General features: G+C 39.8%; 1 protein-coding gene and 1 long non-coding RNA gene across 2 annotated transcripts; both read left to right on the plus strand.

Moving 5' to 3' along the window:
- Positions 1-389: 389 nt before the first annotated feature.
- LOC104965598 (integrin beta-1) lies at positions 390-9,197 on the plus strand. Its single transcript, XM_010794581.1, has 15 exons — positions 390-456; positions 811-896; positions 1,647-1,890; positions 1,986-2,156; positions 2,881-3,119; positions 3,445-3,600; positions 3,692-3,787; positions 4,296-4,385; positions 4,613-4,753; positions 5,400-5,602; positions 5,682-5,920; positions 6,006-6,228; positions 6,884-7,119; positions 7,287-7,453; positions 8,827-9,197. Exons 1-15 carry the CDS (start codon positions 390-392, stop codon positions 8,890-8,892), a joined length of 2,424 nt encoding a protein of 807 aa, XP_010792883.1. The 3' UTR covers positions 8,893-9,197.
- Positions 9,198-11,345: 2,148 nt separating this feature from the next.
- LOC104965600 (uncharacterized) lies at positions 11,346-15,389 on the plus strand. The gene is made up of 3 exons (XR_800550.1): positions 11,346-11,537; positions 13,627-13,682; positions 15,207-15,389. It is a non-coding gene; the product is annotated as an uncharacterized lncRNA (long non-coding RNA).
- Positions 15,390-16,719: the final 1,330 nt, after the last annotated feature.

The following is a 16,719-nucleotide window of genomic DNA, read 5'->3' on the forward strand; positions in this document are numbered from 1 at the left end:
AAGAGATGGGAAATGGAGGTTGCAGTCCAAGCTAGTGTGAGAGTTTGTGTCTGTACGTGAATGTATGCATGTGAAAGTGCTCTGAATTGAGTTTGCTGCCTGTTAGCCCTTTGACCGGCTCAGAATAGCCAACCCCTGCCATCAGATAATTTATGATCTCCAGTAATAACCGAGCCATTTACACATTAAATCTGTCATCTCTCTGGGGCGCTCGCTCGCTCGCTCTTCTGGACCCTTTGTCCAGGAAATTGTAAATTCAAGCATTCAGGCTACCAGGCACACAAGCTATTGTTGTTAACAAAGAGATGTTCATAGACGACATATGGCTCAAAACACCAGTAGCTAGATGAGATGACAACAACCAATATTTGTTCTACTCTTTTTTTCAGATGGACCTGAAGCTGCTCTTGGTATCCATATTGTTTGGAGTCTTTTGTTTCAGTAATGCTCAGAAAGGTAAGATAACTTACATACTGTAGTATAGCTTTAACATCATTATTTTGTCACATGATTTTGTTGATGTCAGCATGCATAGTAAACACGACATTCATAATGATGACCAGCTCCACAGAGAGGGAGGCCATCTACTTAATCTTAATGATGTCATTGACCAGCAATCCATCTACAGAGAATAGAGGATAATGGAAAAGAGGGGATATTCTGTCTCTAATTACCATTGAGCCACACAGTGTTCCAGATGAACTGATGTATAAACATGGGGGGCTTAACAGGCTGCTTACTTTGCACGGCCTGTGCTGTGACCGTGCTCACTCTGACACCCCCTCTCTTCTCTCTTTGTTTTCCATCCAGAGGGGAACGAGTGCATCAATGCCAACGCCAAATACTGCGGGGAGTGCATCCAGGCTGGAGCCAAATGTGGCTGGTGTAAAGACCCGGTGTGTGAATCTCAGCTGTCAGCTGTAGTTGTGCTGAGAAATGCTTTTGGATGCCAATATAAGGCCATTAGGCATATAGCAATAGTTGGCAATGACCATGCTTAAGTGTGGGGCTGCATCTTATGATTTTTTTATTTGCTTTTCTTTAAAAAAATCTGAAATCATTTAAAAATAATAATACATTTAGCCTATGATATGTCAGAAATTAAGAAACATTTTTTTCCAGAGCCAAAGATGATTACTTTAAATTCTTACTTTTCTAACAAACATTCCTCAACCAAAAGTAGTTTCATTTGCAACAATAGAGCCAAAAAGAAACTGTTCCTCAGATGCAATTATTAGTTGATTATTGATTTAACAATAAACAACCAATTAATCTGCCACTTGTGTTGACAAGTCAAGTTTTCTGTTTCTCTGTATGCACCACTTATACCAAAGAAAATTCCGAATATGTGAAAACTACTTTTTCTGATCAATTTACATTTGAAATTTCCAGTGTTAAGATTTCATGCTTATCCTTGATTTATATTATTGTAATTTGAATACATTTGGGTCATTTTTTCATATAAAACAAGCAAATTAAAGACGTCATATCGAGTTACAAGGAGCATATTGAATTGTATTCTTATGTTTTGCAAAAATTATCCAGTCATCAATCAATAAAATAAAAGTGTAAATATATATTGTGTCGCATGACAGCAGATTGTTGATGAACTGTCCCATTGATTCTCCCTGTGCTGCTGTTTCCAGGAGTTCCTGAAACAGGGTGAGACCGTGTCGACGCGCTGTGACGAGCTGCAATCTCTGATAAAAAGGGGCTGTGATGATGATATGATCGAGAACCCTCGCGGGGATCAGAAGATCCTGAAGAACATAGCGGTGACAAACCGCGGCAGGGGAGAAGGGAAACAAAAGTCAGAAGCCAGACTGAAACTGAAGCCAGAGGAGATCACTCAAATCCAGCCTCAGAAACTCAACCTGACCCTCCGATCTGGTGAGAATACATTCTAATGAAGCTCTCCTGAAGCTATTACTTACCTTCTTTTTACAACTCTGACACAACTTCTAAATGACGGTAACTTCATATAGGTGAGCCCCAGTCCTTTGACTTGAAGTTCAAACGAGCGGAGGATTATCCCATCGACCTGTACTACTTGATGGACCTGTCCTACTCCATGAAGGACGATCTGGAGAACGTCAAGAACCTGGGAACCAGTCTAATGCTGGAGATGTCCAAGATCACCTCGGACTTCAGGATAGGTGAAGATTAACATTTTCTCAAGTGTGATTACATTTGACACTAAATGTAGTTGAAACTTGTTAATTATAAGGTACAATGACATTGTATGTATTTACTGACTATTGCAGTGATATTTCTCTTTACATCTAAATATCAATACAAACATGAACTGCTAGATTCCAATACTTTAAATGGTGCCAATTGGCTCAAATGTAAACAAATGAATACTGAAAAAAGAGCTCAATTTGTAGCCCACAGTCAGTTGTGACTTACACCCTGACTTAGTAAGGGAAATTGTCTAAGTTCTATCATTTAAACACTATAATCAATCCAAAGAAATTGTATTAATATGATTTATTTCATGTTGCACTACCAGAATATTGTTTTGCAAACTACTAATGCTCAGGGTGTCGAATCAACACGGTTCATATAAAGATGTTTTTGTTGAAAGCCTGTGTGCAAACAGATGAAAAGCGTTTATTAATTTGGCAGTGTGGGTAGTGTAGTCTTTTGATGTTCGGCCCACAGTTTCAGACTTTGAAAACCATGAGGTAGATTGACTGTCTTGTATTTTCAGGTGTACTGTTGTAGGTATTTGTTGCCACCCAGCTTTGAATGACCTTTTTGTGACCTGTACAAACAAACCAAATAATCAAACTCTCAGCGACCTTCTCTGAACAATGTGGTGTCAACTTACCCTCAGACTAAAACCAAGCTACATTTAAAACCAACTGTCTTTTAAAGGTTTCGGTTCCTTTGTGGAGAAGACGGTCATGCCGTACATCAGCACCACCCCGGCCAAGCTGCTGAACCCATGCACAGGAGACCAGAACTGCACCAGCCCGTTCAGCTACAAGAACGTCTTGAAGCTCACCAGCGACGGCAAGAAGTTCAACACCCTGGTGGGCAAGCAGCACATCTCTGGAAACCTGGACTCTCCCGAGGGGGGGTTCGATGCCATCATGCAGGTTGCTGTGTGTGGGGTAAGCAACAAAATAGAAGCCGTTTCCTATCAGTGATCCTGTCGGGGGAAATAATCCTTCTCAGGTTCTCAATTCAAGGCAGTTTTCCCACAATTACGGCACTTGCTTGGAGGGATACAGCGCTAATAAATGTGGTGATATGTGAAAAAGCTGTTTTATGAGTCCTTGGTGTTCACAAGGAGATTTCTGAATGCAGTGATTATCAGTAGTTCATGTCTCACTTTACAACCTGCTCATATTCTCCATTAGTCTTTATAGAGGGAATTTATCGCTTTTGGCAGACGTTATTCCTCCTATTTTGAAGTGTTTCTTTCTCATTTCACAGGACCACATTGGGTGGAGGAATGTGACTCGTCTGCTGGTGTTCTCCACCGACGCTGGCTTCCACTTTGCCGGCGATGGAAAACTGGGTGGCATCGTTCTGCCCAACGATGGAAAATGTCACTTGGAGAATAATATTTATACCATGAGCCACTACTATGTAAGTAACCCAGGCTTTTTACACATGTGGCAAACACTGCTACTGTGTGTTACAGTGTTAATATGACTCCTCTCCCCATTCTGTTTTAAAGGACTATCCCTCCATTGCTCACCTGGTTCAGAAGCTGAGCGACAACAACATTCAGACCATCTTCGCAGTCACAGAAGAGTTCCAGCCTGTTTACAAAGTGAGTTATCTGTCTCTGGCACGCTTTTACTTCATTTTCATCCCCTTCTTTTACAGAATACTTTTCCTCATTCCTTCCTGTGTGCGTGTGTGTGATGATGGAAGATGTCCAGTATGTAAAAATATCCATCCAGTCCAATGCCTCTGCCGCGAGTTATGGTAGCATCTCCATAAAAGCTCTTAATTGCTTCCTTGTGCCTTGCCGTTACATCTGAGTTTCATTAAAGTTCTTTATTTATCACAGTAGCTTTTATATGCTTCAACGCAATAACAATCCCACCATTTCAAGGTGGTAATCAATGTTGTATCTATCTAAATCTTGGATTAAATGTTTAAACTGATACATTTCCAGGCTGTAATAAAAATGCACTCACGTCATTCAGGTGAAAAAGCAGTCTATTAAAGTGCATAGAAAAGCTTTCTTATCTTGTGTTGTTACTGATAGAGGTTTCAGATATCACAGGATAAATAGAGCTTTTATTATAAAAACTGTTTTCTTCTCTCTACAGGAGCTGAAAAATCTGATTCCAAAATCTGCAGTAGGGACTTTATCTGCCAACTCCAGCAATGTCATCAACCTTATTATAGACGCCTACAATGTAAGTACACTGTTCAGACTGTTGACTTTAAGTGCCCTTGAAAAACACTCTGATTAATTTATCATTTATTCACATGGGCCACATTAAAGAACTCAACAATGTGCCTTGAGTTTTAACTGTCCAAACACCTACTGTCATGTATTACTCAGCTAATCCTGTGTGTACTGCCAAAGCAAAGCTACTGATGAAGTTCTAACATTCTTGTTGTTATCTCTTGGATTTGGCAGTCGCTCTCCTCAGAGGTCATTCTGGAGAACAGCAAGCTTCCAGAGGGAGTGACCATAGCTTACACATCGCACTGTAAGAACGGAGTGGTTAGTGAGGGGGAAAGTGGACGGAAGTGCTCCAACATCTCCATCGGAGATCAGGTGAGGATAAGAACGTTTCTCTTTTTTGTTGTTATTCAAAAGTAGATGATTAATCCTATTTCAGTTGTTAATGCTTTATGTCATTGTTTATTCATGGAAATGTATTTTCTAAATTGTCTTCTCTCATGTGCTGCACAGGTGAAAGTCTTTCTAATAGTCATGCATTTTTCTGTGAGACGGGTGGATAAAAGTTTTCATTTCCTTGGTATTTAACCATTTATTCGCACCTGGAAGAACAATCATATTGCTTTACTCGCATAGAAAAAACGTGGTTTCATTCAGGTTTTTTTGTCCACATTTTTTTTTAAACAACAATCACAATGAACACCTGATACCTCAATGAACAATGATACCTCTTTTTATTGTCGAGTCTTACACATATGAGAGATGTTTTAATACAGATCATTTTTAGAGATCAAACACCAGAATGATTTTTCTCACCTGCCTCTCAGGCTTCCATAGAAAAACTTGATTCATTTTATCCAAAGCCATCAGTCTCCCACCTATGTCAGGCCTAAATGATTAGATATGAGGTCACCAAGTCAGAAACTGAAAACCAGCTTCTTTCATTCTTTGTTCATTACCTGCCCTTGGCCCTGCACTCACATCCCACACGCTTTTTCCTTTTTTCTTCTTTCATTCCCAGGTCATGTTTAGCATCACTGTGACATCTAAGGGCTGTCCTAAGCAAGGCAAGCCTGAAACCATCAAGATCAAGCCCCTGGGATTCACAGAGGAGGTGGAGATTACCCTCAACTTCATCTGTGAGTGTGAATGCAACCAGGACGGCATCGAGAACAGTGAACTCTGCCACTTCGGTAACGGCACCTACGAGTGTGGAGCCTGCAAGTAAGTCTGGAAACCTTTTGATTTGGATCTGTTTTTCGTCTTAAGAAACGCTCCAGAATCTCAACCTCTTCTGTCTCAGGTGTAATGAAGGACGAGTGGGCAGACAGTGTGAGTGCAGCAGCAACGATGTGGCCACCGAGGACATGGACCGGACCTGCAGGAAAGACAACGGCACCGACATCTGCAGCAACAACGGAGACTGTGTGTGCGGCACGTGTGAGTGCAAGAAGAGAGATAACCCCGAGGAGAGGTACAGAGGCCAGTACTGCGAGTGTGACAACTTCAACTGTGACCGCTCTGGAAACAAACTGTGTGGAGGTGAGCACGACGGAGAAAAAGACCAATAAGAGACTGCTCAGAGATGGTTTAATACACCTCGGTTGATTTGTTTCTGTTTTTTTAGGGCATGGAAGCTGTGAGTGCAGAGAGTGTGTCTGTGACCCCATGTGGATCGGAAATGCCTGTGATTGTTCTCTGGACAACAGCACGTGTATGGCCAGCAACCAGCAACTCTGTAACGGCAGAGGAACGTGTGAATGTGGCACCTGCAAGTGTACTGATCCCAAATTCCAGGGTCCCACCTGTGAGACTTGTCCTACCTGTCCAGGGGTCTGCACTGAACACAAGTAAGACTGAAATGAAGACATGTCAATGTTTTTAAAAGCTCATATTACAAACATTGATGTATTGTTTGGTGTATTTGAACCTTTGAAGGATAAGTTCACATTTCTTTAAGTATGTCTTAATAAAATATTCACACACATTAAACAGATTGAATTGATACCTGTGCTAAGCAGCATTCGTAGTTAGTTTTCGTAGTATGTATGTAGTATATAGTACGTAGCTGCTGGTTTCGCTTGCTTTCCAACAGCTTTTACACATAGATTTAAAGTTAGGTACTGTAAATCCTATAGCTCCAGATTCCCATGACTTTTATCAAAATCAGTCAAATCTGAAACAACAGACATGCATATGTATATGTATATATACATCCAAAGATCTTCTCAGAATTAATTGAAAAAGCAGCCTCCTCCATCATCTATTACACTTTTTTCAGGATTGTAATCCTGTTATTGCTATCTGCTTATCTATTGGTTTACGGCAAACAGGGACTGCTAGTAGCTAATTATGCACACTTTTCGTATCGCTAATCTATTACAAATGTAAACAAATAAAGGATTTGAAAGTGTTAGACTTTGCAAACATTTTAGAGATGTACTATATGATCTTTTGAATTTGTGAAGCATAGCTCATCTCGTTGCTTATCCCTGTATCTTCCAGGGAGTGCATCCAGTGCCGGGCGTTTGGCACGGGTGAGAAGAAGGAAACATGTGAGAGAGACTGCAGCTACTTCAACCTGATCAAAGTGAAGGACCGGGAAAAGCTGCCCCAGCCCAACGACGCCACCTACCCCGTGATGCACTGCAAGGAGAGAGACGCCAACGACTGCTGGTTCTACTACACCTACGCCGTCAACAACAACACTCAGAAGGAGGTGCATGTGGTGGACCTACTGGGTAAGCAGAAAGCTGGGCCAACCAGGGTGTGGAAGGTTTCTGTTACAGAGAAAGCTAATTACAGGGTCTGTGGTGGGGCTGCGAAAATAGCACATTTGTTATTCCCATGGCCTTGTTTTTTTTGCACGCTTATTTCAAGCTGCCTAAACACCTCTGTTGTGTTTCAGACTGCCCCGCCGGGCCTGACATTATCCCCATCGTGGCGGGCGTGGTCGCCGGCATTGTCCTGATTGGCTTGGCCCTGCTGCTCATCTGGAAGCTGCTCATGATCATCCACGACAGGAGAGAGTTCGCCAAGTTCGAGAAGGAGAAGATGAACGCCAAATGGGATACGGTGAGTGTTTGGAACCGGCTCTGTGAAAGACTAGCAGGAATAACATTTTTAATTTTTTGCTGGTAAGGTTATTTAAATGTAGAAAACAGGTGTTCTGTAAAGCCACAACTGTCAGGGAATTAACTTGTGAAGATGATTTGTTGTTCTAAGCAGCAGATGAGATTTGCAGACTTGTTGATGTCCAAGTTTCTCGCTCACATTCTCACCGGCCCTTTTGAGTGGCGCTCAAAATAAAAAGTCCACTGTATGGACTTTTTTGGGAATGTTATGCAGTCTGAGCATGGCTGGACTTTTTCCGGGGAGTGGCCACAGTTCCTCCCTTCCATGCTTCCAGCCCATCAGCCAACATCAATATGACTTCAGCACTACTCCATGTGCAGCTCAATGCCTCCCCCTAGTGGTGGAATTGTGTCAAAACCCATATATAATGTGGGTTTGGTGATGCAGATGTTCCTGATCAGTATGCTGGGGTCTTACTTATTACCATGGGCAGGGCAAACTATGGCTCCACATCCCTTTAATTTGAAGAACTGAGAGACTGTTCTGCCCTGGGTTTCCTTACAAAAGCAGCCTTAAGGAATTCCAAAGATACTTTGTGATCTCCTCATGTTTACAACCACATCATCCTGATCTGTAGCCTCAACAGTTTGGGGTTTTAGTAAATAAAAATACATTTGGTTTAGGTTCCACAAAATCATTTTCTTCCATTGTCCTCCTTTCATCCCTCTTACTTTTCTCCCCTTTTATAGTGCCTTTTATATTATTCGTTCCTTTGTTCCTGTTCTATGTTTTTCCTGCTCAACTCTATTCTTTCCTCATTCTTTACCCGTAGCAAGACAACCCAATATACAAGAGTCCTATCAATCAGTTCCAGAATCCAAGCTTTGGACGTAAAGCTGCTGTCCTTTAAGTTTGTATTTTCTCTCCTTTCCACCTCATTTTCCTGCATGGGCTTTTTATTATGTTATATTTTTCACTGAGTATCTACTTTTTCCTTTATTTCACCTGTCTTTTCAAACTATGAACTACATTTTCATAAGAGTGGAACATCAGGAAGAGACATATTACTTTCAAATTTCGTGAAAAATGAGTGCATGAGTGTGCTGTGAATATCAAAGCAGCTAAAAGTGTCTACAGGGCAAAAATACTAAAACCTTCTCTGGTAAGTATAAAATGTGTTTAAATATGATGCCTAATTTAAACCTCCTGATATTTGGTGTGAAGTCGCAAAAGCATGACGGTGTGCTAAGTGTGATTTTAAACAAATGACCTACAAGAAGGTGTAGTAGACTTATCCCTAATAACAAAGTGTGTTCTCAAATTGTCTGACTAAGCAATAACATGATTATAACTTCAATTTCTTTGCTTTCCAGGGTGAAAATCCCATCTACAAAAGTGCCGTCACGACTGTGGTCAATCCAAAATATGAAGGAAAATAACTGGTCACGGTTTTCCTTGAACTCTGCTATCAAGTATCCGACAACTGCAGTATTTACCGCAGGTCTGGGGAGTAACCTGTGGTCGAGTTTCTGTCATTTCCTTTTGTTGCTTCACCATTATAATGTACCCAGCAGCCACTGCATCTGTATTTTTACTAACACCTATGATTTATATGCATTTGTGATATTTTAGATGTACAGTATGTGTATATACTTTTAAGTTGCATATTTGCAAAAAACAATGACATGAAGGTGTTCTCTTCCTGCCACAGGACTGGTATGGCAGAGGATTACACTTTTTTTTTAACAACACAATATGGACACTATGGATATTCAATTATTCTGCAGCTTCTGTCTCGTTCTCAGACACTTCTCTGTCTCTTCGTCTCTCTGTGCACTGACTTCCTGTGTGTCTCTGTGTGTCAGACAGGACATGACTTCTATATGTAAATTGTCAGCCATAGCAGCACATAAGGGGTGTGTGTGTGTGTGTGTGTGTGTGTGTGTGTGTGTGTGTGTGTGTGTGTGTGTGTGTGTGTGTGTGTGTGTGTGTGTGTGTGTGTGTGACAACTGAAATGTTAAAGGTCCCATGTCATGCTTTTCCGGTTATTACCCGTCCTCCACGGAGTTTCGCCGACACACTCAGCCTTATCTTTTCTCAGCTGCAGCTAAGTGGATCTCCACTCACACTTCGCCACACACTCACGTGTGTGTGCTCAGGCTGAGTTCAGGCTGAGATTCGCCGCGTCTCGCAGACCTCACGCAGCAACCAGGAAACGACACCAGTAATACAGCTCGCACTGTCGGCTCCTCGAGTCTCAAAGGGTGGAGCAGCGAGCCCGTAACGTCCCGCCAACACGGCACCCAGACCCCAAGCAGCATTCTCATCTGTTTGTCATTACTGGTGTCATTTTATGGTTGCTAACAAACGCCATTGTAACACATAAACACACATCAGAGCACAGTGGGCTCATAGGGAGGGGGGGGGGCAGGAGCTCCAACAAGACAGAGATGCTGTATGAGAAAACCAATGTGATTTTGGAACATTGAACAATGTCAATCTATTCTAGTAGACCTCAACAATGGAATTATGATCAGTAGAAATGGCCATGACATGGGACCTTTAAGTATTGAATAATATTTCACTTTCAATTTTAATTTGACCATTTGTTGAAACAGCTTCACATTTTAATGCACTCTTTGTGAGTATTGTTCTGAAGGAGTAAATAAATACACAATATGAAGAATTGTTGTTATCACAAAGGGACTGTATACCACTTGTTGAAATTATGATATTGTGGCAATGTTGAACAATCCACAGATTTGTATAGTTATGATACAAGTTTAACGTTGAACATTGTTGTACTTGGTAAATGTATTACTCTTTCTCAGGTCCTTTCCTGTGTTCTTGTCAAGTACGCCAAAAATATGTTTTGTGTTGGCTTATTTTTCGTAAACTAGTGAACTCATATGTGAGTCATTCTGTCAATTTCGGGATCATATGATGGAAACAAGAGTGTTTTCTATTCCGTATTCACATGAATCACCTCTGAAATGCTTTCACCTCGCAATGCCTCTGAAGTACCACACGCAAGCCTTTAAAGTATTGTTTTCAAAGTGCCTTTTATTTCAATATCTTGTTCTCTCCCAATGCTGTTTGAGTTATTTATTAAATAAAGTACAACAAATGTCTGTGTCTTCCTGTTTCGCTAACTGTACCTATGAGGTAGATCATCCCATTTGTTCTGTAGAAAATGCAACATAAGGCTGATGGCTAGAGGCATGCTCCAATGTTTTAAAAACATTTCTGATGATACTGAAGAGTCAATAACAATGAGTTACATATGTAATTTAAGTTCAGCATTATGCATTATATATTCTGCCATGTTTTCATCTAAAACGTTATTGATAATATATAATCTATATAAGGAGTATTTGAAAAAGAAATGTTAAAAAAAATAATGAGAAAGATTGATGCAACTTAGCCGTAGAATAGATCCTCTGTGCCTGTGTTTTGCTCTCTAATGCCATCATCCCATCTTTTCTTGATTTATCAGCTTTTCTGTAGGACATAACGTTTTTTATGTATATTTATAATATAACATCTGCCCATTATATTTGTCAACTAGAAATAAAAAATGCAATGAAAGCGTTTCTTTCAAATACATAATTAGTATTATTAACATATTTAATACAAGTAGTTCAAGGGCATACGCTATATGCACAGTAACCTTGTATGTTTTCATCCCTGAAGAGAATGATTCAATTATAAAATGCAAATTAAAAAATAACAAATTCATTAGACCTAATTTTTATCCAAGTGTGTCCTATTGTATTGCAATATATAATCATAATCCCAGGGTCTGCTTTGTTATGTAATCAAAAACCCATCACCTACAAGCGGAAGTGCCAAAAATCAAACCGGATATGGTTGGAGTGAGGCGTCTTCGTAACAAGACATTAACCACTATCTTTGTAGCAAGCTGTAAACAGGAACGCAAGTAACCGAGGAACGCCGTTTTAAGCAGGCTGTTTTAGCCGTTTATCAAGAGTAACACCGCTCACTGTTCAAGAAAAATGGAAGACGACACACTAACGACGCTGAAAATACTGATAATAGGGGAAAGTGGTGTTGGGAAGTCAAGGTAAGCTGTAGTTATCTCAAAGAAAATGATGTCGTGGCTCACTGCTAAGTGAGATAGCTAGCGTTAGCTTTGCAGCCAACCAAATTATGTGATGTTCAAAGATAATGCGGCATTTTAAAAATGACTTAGACTTCTCCGCTTTAGTGGTTTTCTTCTTTAATGTAAAAATCAGACCTTGATTTTACTTTGTAAATTTAAATACAGTTTATGGTGTTGGCAGCCAAGCTAACCTTAGCTAACTGGAGGTAGCTGTGTGTGACATCACCCATTTCATGTCTGACAGATGTTGCAATCGAGACGGCTATGCAAGAACTATTCCCTATTTCTAATCTTACTTTATCTGGCAGTAATACATATATTTATCTAAGATCAAGAGGTTAACACATTAATATGAACAGAGCTAGCTAGCACTATCTTAAATAAATAGCTACATGTAACAGGTAATGTTTCAGTTAGTTTGGCCTCTTCAAAGACTGCTGTATAGCTTTGACATCACATTTGATTTTGCCAACATGTGGTAAGCAGGTCCTTGTTAGCAACCACAAATCCGCCTAATATTCAAGGTAGAGTATAATGTTTATACTGAGTCTGGCGGTGTATATGTGGTAGTATGCCAACGTGCTGAGGTTTTTCTGGCATCCACCTCTGTGGTCCAGACTGCATAAAATAATCCTGATAGCCAGTCTGATCCATCAACCATCACATGGCAGTATGTGGTATCTAGTACTGCATGCCTTCCATAGTCATAGCATGGTACATAGGTAATGAGCTGCCCACAGCTTTATTGTAAGCCTTTTGACATGGGAACTGTCTGGTTCATAATCATGTATCACTGCAAACTGATGACAGGGCCACATATTCTTAAAATCACAAAGTGAACCACAAAAGTGTGTAGTAATCAGAAGAGTGAGATCTTCAGCATGATCAACAGGATATCCTATGTTAAAGAAAATGAGTATCCCCTTCAGCCAAATGTTAGTCGAGAAAGCACATCATCTCAAATGTTTGTACTAATTCATGCCCTTAACATCCTTAAATGTCAGCACAAATGTGACTCTATATTGCATCTTGCTTCCTCTGTTCCATTTGGTTGGCATCATCCTATTTTTAGGCTCACTTAAATCTTGAATCTGGGCCTGTTTTAGTGTAACAGTAGCAATGTCTTGTTTTCTTTCCCACTTTTCTCCAGTAGTGCTGTTAGCGTTCTTAATGTAATGACAGACCACAGAGGAGAGACTGAGATTATGCCAACACCATAATGTATAGACCTAGTTTGCTTATATTTTGAGAAAACAAAACGCTGCATTTTTAGTGCATTATTGAGCCCAAGGGCATTTTCAAGGATGCAATTTTGTATTATTATTATTATGAAATAGGCTTTTCCTTAATACAATAAACTTCAGTCTGTCATTAGTTTCCAATATCATGATTTGAATGCTCCTGAGCCAGCTGTACTATTGTCAAGATGGCACACTGACTGGATAATTTTAGAAGTTGCATGCAGATATTTAATATGCTTCCCTGCAATCTGTTGAAGCCCTTAAATCATCAGGGATGCCTGGCATTGATTACACAAGTTTTATTTTACCGTAACAAATGACCTACGCAGAACACATGTCTTACTTGGCTGTCTCATAGCCTAGCTCATCAGTTGAATGGCCCTCTAACAACAAACAGTCAGCGCTCCTCCAGCATCCTTCCTCATGCCCCATGAGGAAAAATAAGAGAATTAGGCTTGGGTCAGGGGAAAAAGGGTGCGCTTATTCCATCATCAGCGCTGCGATTATGGCCTTTGCACTTGATTGGTCATAGTTAAGAAATGAACCCTGTCCTCACTGCAATCTGACGGTGATATCATCTGTGCAACGTGTAATGCAAGTGTAGATCAAAGACGTCAATAGAAAGAGAAACAGATACATAACTGAGTGAGACGCTTCTTGTCCTGTTATCTAAACGACGCAAATTGAAACCTGATCCCAGACCAAACGACTTCTCAACCTGCATGGAATAGAATAACTGAAACAAACTTCTGCTGTGTTTGTTAGTGATAAATGACGTGATCTAATTATTTCCTTCTTCCTGTCAACAGCCTTCTTTTGAGATTCACAGATGACACATTTGACCCAGAGCAAACGGCAACAATAGGTGAGTAACACATGAGCTCAGTTAGAGGTAAAGAAATAGCAGTGTTTTGTTGTGTGGTAACAGCGAGTGCATTATAATGGAGTGCAAATGAGACAAGTCTTTAATGGTACACACAAACAAGGATTTTATTAAATTAAATCATTTGGGGAAAGCAGTGTAGTCTGCAACGTGTCAGCTCATATTATATATGTTAGCTCCTTGAATGTTATTCATACCCACAAAAAAGAATGGACAAAGTGTATCCATGTATCCAACCCTATGTGAGCCTTGGTCATGAGATATTTAAGAGAAATGTTAATTAATCTGAGTGTTCAAAACTCACATGTATGACTCAATCATCCATATGAGTTTTGAACCAATAGACTTGCTTAAAGAAGAAAATAGGGAGCTATAGTAATCCAGGCAGGTAGAGATAAAAGCATTGATGACACTGTGTTCTACAATGCTTTTAGGCAAAGCTAGACAGATGTAGCAATACTCCTGAGTTCCACAAACGAGACTAAAGCGATTTCTTAATGTGAGGGTCAAAGTTCAGAGGATCAGACTCTAAACCAAGACGTCTAGCAAATGGTTTGAGTGTGGACTTCTTTAAAAACTCAGCTGACAAAGTATCATCCTTTGTCAGCTGAGAACCAAACGTTTTGATAACAGTAAGGCAACAGTGAGATCTAATGTTAGTGTTCAAGTTTAAACAGAAACAGGCCTTTATAAGATTCCTAAAGGTAGAATACTTGAAACATGAGTGTACCTAGTTTTTAGGACTTCTAAAGGACTACCGTAGACAACGATTGCTACCACATTGAGTAACTGAGGCATAAACTCTTCTTCATTCTGCCTCTTAGCTGGTACGCCCTGCTGCGGCGGCTGGCAGATCCTTCACATTGTTCTGGACAACAATCCAAACAGAACTACTGTAATCGCTTCTTGTATCAATTACACACTAATAATTGCAGAGCGTTTTAAATCAGTTATTTCAAGTTAAAGATGATTTTGTCCTGGAATGAAAGTCAATTTGAGGTCACTGTGCAGATGTTTGGCCTTTTAGAAGATCTGCTAACAGCTGGAATGAGCTGGAAGTGAAAGTAACCGCGATGCCACACACCCTCTCAGCCACAGATATATTTGATTTAATTCAAACTTCATGAAAAGGTTGGAAAAATCTGCAGTGGACCAGGCTATCAATCTTATCCCGTGAACTTTGACATACATTATTCAGCAATTCAGTCGATGTCTTTCCAAATTGTGATGGATCTGCCAATAATATCAGCTTCTTTTTAGTGTTATGAATCATTTGAAGCACAGAGGACACACCTGTTGTTTTTTAAGGCTGTAACTTCCTTCCTTGTCTTATGTTCAAGCATTCAGCAACTCCAGATTTACAATGTTCTGCTGATGAGTTTAGAGGAATGAACCACCTAGTATCTGATGTGGTTTGTAAGGCTCACAGTGCTCTCTTTGTTACAGCTAGAGACACACATCCCAGGAGAGGTTGAAACAGTTGAAACACTTTTTCTCTTCTCCCAGGTCAGGGCATGGATCTCTGCTGGGAGCTTTTGCCAAAGAGATGTCTTTATTGGAGCTACGCCTCCATCGTTGACTGAAGTTCCTTTATTCAGACAGAAATGTAATCCGCCATCACTCCATCTCGATTATTGCAATTTTCATCCCTGCCACACCTAAACTGTGTAACCGAGTAACAGTGTCCCATTAGCAGACAGTGTATTGGAAATATTACATCTTTTTTTTTCTTCTATTTGCATAATTTTGAATAAATAAATAAAATATAAAAAAAATATTCATTCGTCTTTGCCGTTCCCCTTCATTAAAAAATGAAATCAAAATAAAACAAGTGAGAAAAATGAAGAAAATGATATATATACATTTATACATTTATTTTTGTATTAATAATGAAAGTATATATATGTTATGAAGTAAATTATGTATTAATACAATGTGTGTAATACAATACTGTATTAATGGCACCTGTTTGAACTCGTTATCAGTATAAAAGACACCTGTCCACAACCTCAAACAGTCACACTCCAAACTCCACTATGGCCAAGACCAAAGAGCTGTCAAAGGATACCAGAAACAAAATTGGAGACCTGCACCAGGGTCAGTGTATGTTTTGGTCATTGGATTTTCTTTTCACAAATGGATATTCAAAAACCAAAAGGCGTTTTTCTTTATCATGGTCAAAAATGGATTTATTAAACTTAAAAAACGGGATGATTTTCATTTTCTACTTCTCAAAACAACAAATAAAATCACTAGAAAAACGGAAACAAAAAACCCCCCGTTTTTTCATATTCTGCTACCGGAAGTTGTCTTTCAAAATAAGAGCGCAGATGAGGACGGTCAATCCGTGTATCTACGGTCCATTTGTTTTCACAACGAAAACAGCCAAGACACATATTGAGCCCAGAAAATGAATGTTATTAAGGGCTGGAAATATAATAGGCCTGTGTCTAAAATGGACAACATTGTTAGGAGATTTCCACTATACAGCGATTCTGCACTGCGGTCAACTCAGCCGTCTCTCGAGTTTGTTATTATTTTTTCTTGCTTCTGCCAATAGTTATTCGTGAGATCGGGACCCTGTTGGACTCAGTACTAGTGAACTACTTCCACAACAAGTACTATGAAGTCCCTTCTGTGCTTACCTTGTTGAGTAAATCCTCTGTCCAATGTCCCCTCTGCAACCTGTCTCCTAAAAGATTACGTTCCCACAGAGCTATACTTGCATTCTCAATTACGTTAGCGAGAAACGTATTTTCTCCCACGTTTACGTTCGTATATGAACGTATCTCAAATAGTTATTTTTCTACATTATCTTCTAGAAACATATTTTCTCTTCACGTTACGTTCCTTATGAACGTATCTTAAATACGTTTATTTTCTACATATATTTGCCATTTATATGGTCTTGCTTATAATAATGATAATAGTCATTTATAAATATCATTTTAGAAACACACATTGAAATCAGTAGGCGAGGCTGTAAATTTCGCCAGCTAGATTTACTCTCAAATGCGAG

Source organism: Notothenia coriiceps, unplaced genomic scaffold (genome assembly GCF_000735185.1).
Source record: "Notothenia coriiceps isolate Sejong01 unplaced genomic scaffold, NC01 NC01_scaffold00037246, whole genome shotgun sequence".
NCBI lineage: Eukaryota > Metazoa > Chordata > Actinopteri > Perciformes > Nototheniidae > Notothenia > Notothenia coriiceps.

Bases quoted from the DNA above. Each gene is read 5' to 3' on its own strand.
- LOC104965598 (XM_010794581.1), top strand. From the start codon at position 390: ATGGACCTGAAGCTGCTCTTGGTATCCATATTGTTTGGAGTCTTTTGT. The intron at 2,157-2,880 runs GTGAAGATTAAC...TGTCTTTTAAAG, and splicing joins CACCTCGGACTTCAGGATAG to GTTTCGGTTCCTTTGTGGAG. The intron at 5,603-5,681 runs GTAAGTCTGGAA...CTTCTGTCTCAG, and splicing joins TACGAGTGTGGAGCCTGCAA to GTGTAATGAAGGACGAGTGG.